This window comes from Crocodylus porosus, unplaced genomic scaffold, assembly GCF_001723895.1.
Source record: "Crocodylus porosus isolate Cpor-Errol unplaced genomic scaffold, CroPor_comp1, whole genome shotgun sequence".
NCBI lineage: Eukaryota > Metazoa > Chordata > Crocodylia > Crocodylidae > Crocodylus > Crocodylus porosus.
The window spans coordinates 20,820,528-20,829,362 of record NW_017728917.1 but is presented as its reverse complement, the minus strand read 5'-3'; the positions used below and the strand labels follow the sequence as shown (position 1 = coordinate 20,829,362).

At 44.5% G+C, this 8,835-nt stretch overlaps 1 protein-coding gene across 1 annotated transcript in view; it reads right to left on the bottom strand.

The window, feature by feature from the left end:
• Positions 1-1,129: 1,129 nt before the first annotated feature.
• DNAH12 (dynein axonemal heavy chain 12) overlaps positions 1,130-8,835 on the bottom strand; it is a 147,941-nt gene continuing 140,235 nt past the window's right edge. Inside the window, exons 70-74 of the mRNA XM_019536893.1 lie at positions 7,519-7,723; positions 7,165-7,302; positions 6,286-6,377; positions 2,903-2,970; positions 1,130-1,806 (exon numbers count right to left, since the gene is read on the bottom strand). Of these exons, the coding sequence (XP_019392438.1) occupies positions 1,616-1,806; positions 2,903-2,970; positions 6,286-6,377; positions 7,165-7,302; positions 7,519-7,723 (694 nt within the window). The 3' untranslated portion in view covers positions 1,130-1,615. The remainder of the gene's footprint in view (positions 1,807-2,902; positions 2,971-6,285; positions 6,378-7,164; positions 7,303-7,518; positions 7,724-8,835) is intronic.

Sequence of the window (8,835 nt, the reverse complement as noted above, 5' to 3'; positions counted from 1 at the left end):
GAGGGAGTTTGGTTGCAGCCTTGGCTTTCTTGGTTTGCTCCCTAATGTATGGACCAGTGTAGAACACTCCTCCTTGGTGGTGATTCCAGTCGTCCATCCTTTATAAGCCTCTCTTTTTAGGTGGAGGGCCACGAGTTCCCTACTGAGCCAAGGGGGTTGCTGTGCCCTTTTGCTACCCTTCCTCTGAGATGGGATGGACACGGACATGTTTAAGTGATCAGAAACTGGTCTAAACCTGTAATAGAACTGATATTCAGTGCAAATAAACCACTTTGAAAATAGCTGAAACCAGTTTGAGATAAACCTGGCTGAAGGTAGCATTAGAATTAACTGATTTGGGTCAAACCAGTTTATGCAATATCTGTCCCAGACCCCTAGCTGGTTTAAGTTAAACCAGACTCCTGCAGCATCCCGGCATGCTGTCTGGGCTGGGCGGAGCTCTCTGCTCTGCAGCAGACCTGGCCCCTTGCCTCTGCTCCCTGGCTGGAAGTCCGGCAGAGAGTGCAGGCATCTGCTTGGCTTCCCACTGTTTCTCTACTCCCCTCCCTGTCCTCTCTGCCTTATACAGACATCTCTCAGCATTAGCTGGCAGACCATATGCTGGGTGCATTCCATGCTGTGCTAGATGGGACAAAGGCAGAATCAACAGATAGCTGGGGGATGTCCTAGCTGAGGGGGAGGGGTAGCCAGGCCCTGGCAGGGCACACTGATTAGGGAGGGTTAGCTTGATTAGCCTGATCAGGGTCAGGCTTTTGAATGTTTGTCCCTAGTGTTAAAGTAAAGGAACCTTTGCTCCCTGTTACAAGGTCAAACTCAAGAGTTTGAATAAATCATCAAGGCTTATCAAAGTAAACCAACATAAAAAAAAAAAATAATACAACAAAATGAATGTTTTATGTTTTTTAAAGAAAACTACTACAATAGATATTGTTCACAACCTGTTAATGCAATTGTTAAAAAAAATGATAATTATAAAAACGCATGTGTACATGGAGTGAGGGTGAACCCAGGCTAAGATGAATGCCATGTACCAAAAGCCTAAGGGCTTTGCAAGTTTGTATACATATTCATATAAAGGTAATTTTTAGCATTGGGTACAAAACCTTAGCTCTGTATTTTTTTTTTTTTAACTATTTCAATCAGGTATGTAGTCACATTCCACTTGCTCCCTCTGCTGGAACCTGGCATAATGGCAGAGATGGAGAAAGCTGTATTTCTGAGAGTCTGCTGGTACATCTGGATGCTTGAATGCTAGTGCATCTGGACACTCGAAGTTCTCTTGTACTATAGAGCTTCCCATACAGGAGATCAGTTTTCACTTTTTCCTCAAGATAATTTTGCAATCTTAAAAGAAGGAACAAAAAAACACCTGTACATTTACACAGGATCCTATGCTGAAAATGTATCAAATGAATATGCCAGATCAATATACAGTTCAAAGACAGTAGTCGGTAACATCACATATTCATGAAATCAAAAATATTAAGGATTAAGAAAAAATTTACTGGAGCTCCAAAATATAAAGCTATCCCTTTGACACAGCATGCTGTATTTCCAGTACCCTGGAGGAAGAGAAAGACACATATGGTGACGTTTGAATCTGATTTCCTCGAAGTTAGTCATCCAGCTGGCAGAGCAGAGCAACACCTCGCTTGATCCAGTGCTGGACTGGTTGATCAGTGTCTAGCAACAGCGCAATGACAAAGTTAGTGGAATGTCCAGTAGTTGATAAGGTTCCTTTACGCTCACTTGTCTTGTACAGTGGACAAATGTAGGCATTAGATTTCTTGATGTCTGATTTTGTATCTTCAAAAAGAAGAAACAAAACCATAAATTAAATCTTTCAGGTGTAGTGTATTGTAGAAAATCATCAAATTTTTACTTTGGTTTACTATTCTTAGAGCTAAATAAAAATTAGCTATTTGTTTTCAGTTTTCCTTGTTTTTGTTTCCTTACAACAGGAATCAAGGTTTTTCTATGGTCCTAGCTGCTGTTGAAATCTTTAAGAGGTATTCAAATCTAAATAGGCATAGCATAATCAAAGCATTTGATTCAAATACTGGAGATATAGTTTTAAAAGCCAGTAGATGCACTAGTTCTATATGTAAAAGCTAGGAAATTTTGATTCAGCAGCTACAGAACTTAAACACGGCCATCTGAATTCCAAGGCCATAACTCCATGGGAATTTACAGTGTGTCCAGATCGTTTATGCATAACTCAGGTAGACTTAATAACAGAAATTAAGTTCAGTGAGGTTTCTTTCTTCTGATGTCAACAAGAGGCACAGATTAGGAGAAAGGGTGGGCTGCCTGGTAGCTAGTTACAGCTCAGCTGAAACTAGGTTATGGTGAAGAATGTTGTTTAAAAAAAATACACGTGCATTTTTTGACAGTGTACTGCCTCTGATCAAAGAAAGGTGGAACTAGCTGAAGGAAGCAACGTTTTAAAAGTTTAGGCAACACTGGACAACTGCAGACACTAACAAACGTTGGGGAAATCTTGGCTCTGTTTAAGTCAACTAAAAGGTCCCACTGACCTCATCAGAGTCAAGATTTCAAAAAAACATGCTCTCCTGGCAAGTCAGTTGTTTTGCCTAAGGATCCAATTAGTAGATAGTGAAACTGATTTACATAAATATATTTGCTTCACTAGCTCCATCTTGTTCCAAATCAGATCAAATAAATCTTCATGGGGAAAAGGAGAAAGAGACACACTAACCAGATAAATACCAAATAGGCAGAATAAGAAGTCAAGGTCAAATACATAGATCTTTATTTGTATTTGGGCTATCTGGTGGGGGACAAACGTTGGTCTTTGATTGCATTAAGAAACACATTTTGCTGCCATTTCATGTTGCATTATAATCCAAGGACACATTTGTTTCAGACCAACTTTACTTACTTGGTTTTATCCAAATGATTGGCATCATGTCAAAGAGCAATTTGGGATACTGCTCAGCTAGTATTCCTCTGGCAAAAGACAGCAACAAAGAAACAATTATTAAAATATTATTATAGGCATCTATACAAATCTGTACAAATAATTGCTTTTTTCGTTTGGGGATCAAACGAAAACAATGAAAATAATGTGGTTGGATATTAAGTATTTTAAAACTGTTAGTTTGTTTTCTTTGTCAAAATGAAAATTACATTTTGTTCTGCATAAAACATCCCATCCGTCCAGAAACAGAATGTTTATTTGAGGTTGTTGTAGGAAAATCAGAGGAACTACAGGGCTATAACACAAAACTACTGACTGGAGAAGGAGCAATACATTCTTTGAAAGCAGCAACTGAAATCAGACTTCTCAGAGGAATGTTCTAGTCTGTACAATGCAGGTGGGGCTGTTGCAAGTGTTCAACTTGTTATAAAATGCTCAAGTAATCATTACAAGTAAACATCCAGAAAGAAACTGAATGCTACTCGACCTGGTAGTTAGGAAACTCACTGTGCATAAAGAAAATGAGAGTTAAACCAGCCTCCAGCAGGAGTTTCCCATTCTGTAGGCGACTGCTCTAGCTCCTGAGTTGCTGCATAATAGGCCTATGCGAAGCAGAAAGTATTTGCTTTGGTTTCGGCCAATTCAGAGGCACAGTGATTTGTTTCAGTGATTTAAATCACTGTCCTGATTCAATTTGGCTTATTCGGAGATTTCACTATACAAACTATAGCCTGTTTGATGGACTATACAGGCAGCAGGTCTCAGTGATGCTGGATGCAGCTGCCTCCAGCTGGTAAGTCTATTGAGGCAGGTGGAGGGGGGAGGGAAGGGGAGTGTGGGGGGGGCAGATCAACACCCCCTGAACGAGGGAGGGACTGGGGCTGGGGGAGGCAGAGCCAGTGTTGTGCTCCAGGTGGCAACCGCCCTCAGCTCTGGCTCCACCTGACCCACAGAGCACAACCCAGCAGCAGGGGTTGCTGCCTGGAATTCAGACCTGCCTCCACCTGCCCCACAGAGTGCAGCCTGGCAACAGGAGGCTAGGGCTAGCCTCCCAGAGTGAAACCCAGACCACCCCACCCCAAACCACGCAGATCCGGGGGGCACATGCCTGCTCCCATTCCCTCCTGGACAAGCGGTGAGAGCCTCAGGGGAGCCACCAGAAGAGCAGCTCTAGGACTGATGATGCACAGCAGTGTGCAGTGGCAGGAGCCCGCCTCCCCCTTCTGCCCACCACAACAGACTTACCAGCTGGAGGCAGCTGTGTCCAGCATCAGCGAGGACTGCTGCCTGTATGGTCTACAGTCAGATCGCCAAATCGGCGTCGAATCTCTCTGAATTGATTCGGAGGTTTCCGATTCGATTCAGTCCTTTTAGTGGGTCTCCCGATTCGATTCAGATTTGGAGATTCGGCCGCTGAATCAAGCCGAATCTCCTCTCAGAGCTTCGCACAGCCCTACAGCATAATTCCAGTTCCTCCTGTTTTCTAGCTCTGCCATTCTTTTCACAGGCTAAAACTAGTACGTGAATTTGAACCAAATTTGGAAAATTCATTTTCAGTTCGTTACCTTTCGTTTATCATGGGATAAGAGCACATACACAGGAAGTTACCACAAAGTAATAAGCCCTCTACCCTTGTTGACCTCACATTAACTTGTTCATCTGTCCATGCCCCAAGAATAGGACTGGGCAATAACAATCTATTCTCTGCTCTGACCTTCCAGTCCCTGTCTGTAACTTCTGTAATAAAATATGCTACTTTCCTTGCTCAGCTACATTATCTTTAAAAAAAACTTTATAACACAATTATAAAAATTTAAAAGCTGCTCTAGATTCTAATTTTGTGCAACAGCCATTTGAATTCATGACAATGACTGTGAAAATACAAGTGGATACAGTCATTTCATTTGTATAAATCAAACGGCTGGATTTTTGGAGGGCAAATCAGTGCACCTTGATGTTCGCTATGAGCCTTCTTAGAGCCTATATCACTCACCATTGAGACAGAAACTTTAGAAAGTAACAAAAAATATCTGTTCAAACAAAACCCAGTGGGATAAATTATGACATGCTTTGCATGGAACTTAATGTCACCCACACTGGTTCTGTACTAGGTGATTCACCACCGGGAGAGCTGCTCAATCCCTGGCTCATGGGCTAGATCCAATGCCCCCACAGTGCCATGTCACCTGACCTGCAGGGCTTCCCAGGGACCAATGGGGATCCCTATGGGCCATGGCCTTGTGCGTTAGACTGGGTGCACAGGGACCAGTCCTGGCATGCAGGGTCCCAAAGCCCAATGCCAGAACTTGGGCCAATGCAGGACCCCAGGGTCCAAACTTTGTATGTGGAGCTGGCAGAGGCTGCATAGGGCCTCGCAGCCCACTCTCGGAACTTGGGGCTGGGCAGGGGCAGTGCAGGGCTTGATCCTGGTATGTGGGGCTAAGTGGAAGTGGCACAGGGCTTAATTCTAGCATGTGGGGCTAGGCAGAGGTGGTGCAGGGCCACAGAACCCAATCCTGGATTGCGGTGCCAGACAGAGCCAGCATAGGGGTGATATGGGCCCCAATTCAGGCATGCAGGTCCAAACCTGTTGCCAGCCTGTGGACCAGCCACCACCAACCTAAAGGATGGGTAAGTTGACTAGAGAAAAGAAAGCATGGGTCACATCACTGTTTTGTTGCTGGAAGCAACAGAGCTATTCAAGTACCAGGGACATTATGTAAAAAAGAGAAGAAATACTAGACGAGCGGTCAGCCGCGATTTTTGGGCAGAGTGCCAAAAACACCTGCAACCTCTACTTGTGAAATGTTGGCCTGCCAGGGGAGTTGTGAGGGTCCTGATCCTTGTTGTGGCAGTGCAGCCCCAGCCCCTTCCCCAAGGCATGAGTGCCAAGCAAAATGCCTTTGTGTGACATGTTCTGGCACCTGTGCCAGGGGTCGCTTACTCCTGTACGAGACTATTCAGGCAGGAGAAGCATTGCTCCTGAGAAAGTATTCTGAAAACCATGAACTTCTAAGGTGTCTCAAACTGGATACACTGAAACAGGGTAAGAATGGTGGGTGGTGGTACCCAGTCAGTTTCAAAGTCTTCTGAATCTTTTGTGACTTGCACAGCAGGGAAATTTAATGAAAAGAACTGCATTTTGTTTTAAGCACATTCCAAATTCCCCTCACTGTAAAATAACAAATTCATTGCTTTTTCCTATCCACATCTCATGGTAAGAAGGCAAGTATTTTAAATTATATTAATAAAATATTTAAAATGTTGCTAAAATATTTAAGCAAGTTAATATATGCACATAGGAATGCCTTCCTTAAAACAGTAGTAAAATATTAAGTACTGACTTGGTCCTGTCCCAGCGAGCTCCATCTAAGAATAATCCATGGATATAAACACCATCTTCTGGTGCAGTATTAGATGTATCTGTAGGAATAACCTAAAAGGAAAAAACTTGTGTTACATGTTAATAAGCCACTTAAGACACCCTCTAAAGTTATTTAAGAGCCATTAAACCAATACCCAACTGCCAATTTTCAGAACAATCCAAAGCCAGGAGGAGAATTGCATATCTTTCAGAGAAACTTTATTTACAGTACTCGTAAATACAAGTACTATCCTGCTGAGGAGTTAAAAACTCCAAAGCAGCACACATGTAGATGCTTGAGGCATGAGGGTACATCAGCGTGGGAACTGCCTGCTGGGTAGCCCTGCACCGAAGCAGCCTCACGCCCTCTGTAGCACGTTGAGGTGGAGGGAGCAGCACTAGCAGGTTGAAACCTTGGTGCTGCTCCCAGGGCCAGGGCCACTCTGACTTGGCTCAATATGCTGCTGCCCCAGGTGCATGTGCAGATGTGTACTTAGCAGCAATAAGCTCCAGAGCACACAATAAGCTCCAGAGCTTATTGCTGCACATTAATAGCACATGTAGATGCACCCTTCCTTGTACTTAAGAAACTCCATTTTTAAGTGATTTGCTTGTGTAATAAGATAGTTCTGTGTAACCATGAGAATCCTCTTAATGGGTTTCCTTTAGAGGTACAAGGTTGAGAAAACATCACATACAAATCTAGTGGGCTCGCAGACTCTACCACTACACTACTGATTAAGGTCCTGATGGGTTATGTGCAAGTAATGCCTCCAGTAACAGACAGGACTCCTCCACTTAATGTATCACACAGCAATACTGGGGCCCAAATCAGAGCATGTTTACAACTTAGCCATACCTGAAATTCATATCCCAGGAGGTCAATGGGGATGGTGTACTTCCTGGCATAGTTCTGCATTGCTCCAGTTAAAAAGGCTTGAGTAAAATAGAATCCTGACAGCCAAAAAACAGTGGGCTTCCCTAATTCATACCAATCCTGTGAAAAGGAAAATAGAGCTAGTTCAAACACCTTTGCTATTCAGAACCAGGGAGTTTTCTTCATAAAAGTATCATGGCTCATAATTCTTAGTCATATTCCACAAAACTATCTTAAGAAAAGTTGCATATAAAACAGTAAATGGTTAATAATTCTCCAAATACACACTCATTTTAAATCAAATAGAAAAGATCATTAGTAATTCTCTTGTTTTACCTGTAAGAATTTCAGCCTAGCTAGAAAATCCAGGATATAACTCCCCAACGGTTTAAGACTTGGATATGAACGCTGAGCCCAGTTTTCTGGAACTTTTCCAATAAGCAGACTACCACACAGGGCCTCCAGCTCGGAATCCATAACCACCAAACCTTTAATAGCCTTTTTCAGATTTATTAAAGTAATACGTATAGTCCGGATTAAACTAGAAATAAACAATAAAACAGCAGACGTGACAAATGTAATACAACTGGTTTGACATCATGGCACATCTTTGGTAAGGCATCTCATCAGTTCATCAGCTAAAGAAACATTACATTATTGTGAGGTTATGAATTAAGTATATAATGAGCTGTTTCTCCTCAGCAGGGATCAAGGTTTTCCATCTCCCACAGGAAAATAGAGAAAAACGCTGGTTTTCCTGTTATCAGAGAAAAAAAACAGATTTCTCATTTTAATGAAGAAGCACATGTCTTTTGCATGTTTGCAAAGAGCTCTCTCTGCAGGCTGGCAGAGTACCAGCCTGCAAGGGGCTGCGGGGAGTGGGACAAGGGCGGTCAGGCCGGGGGGGTGCTATGTGCATGATTGCCAGGTAGTTTGGAGAGCAGCTCCTGCAGGTGAGTCTGGTAGGGTGGGGGTGGGGATTAAGACCCCAGAAAAATGAGTTGGGCAGGGCTGGGGCTGCTGCCCAGCCTGGGTAGTGCATGGGGCCTGGGGCCAGAATGCGCAGCCACAGGGCCCAGGCAGGGAGTGGGCCAGAACCACAGGCAGTTTGTCCAAGGGTGGGGGGAAGGGCTGGCTCCCTCCCGCTACACACATTCCAGGGGAGCACAAAGGGCACGTGCTCCCCAGATATGTGCAGAGGACAGGGGCAGGCTTCCCACTGCAGGCTCATACTCCCTACCCTGCTGCCCTCCCCCTGGGGCCTCTGTGGCCTAGCAGGTGGGAACCAATGTGGCAGGGCATAGTGGGGCTGGGTGGGAAGCACCATGCTGCCACTGCACTGCTATAGGGAGGTATCACCTGTCTGTCTGGCAGCAACACTGAATCATGCCCCTCGCTGCTGTCAGGCAGACAGGGGGCGCCTCGCCATGGTGGCGCGGAGCTCCCAGCTATGGCACCGATCTTCCCTGCCCAGCCCTGCTCTGCCTTGGAGTGCCATATCCTGCCTGCTGGGCCATGGTGGCCCCAGGGGGACGGCAGTGGAGGCTGCCTGTAGGGGTTTCGAGAACACCGAAAAATGCAAGGTTCTCCACCTTGGGAAGAAAAAGCTGCAGCATCCTTATAGGCTTGGCAGTGCTACGCTGGCTAGCACTA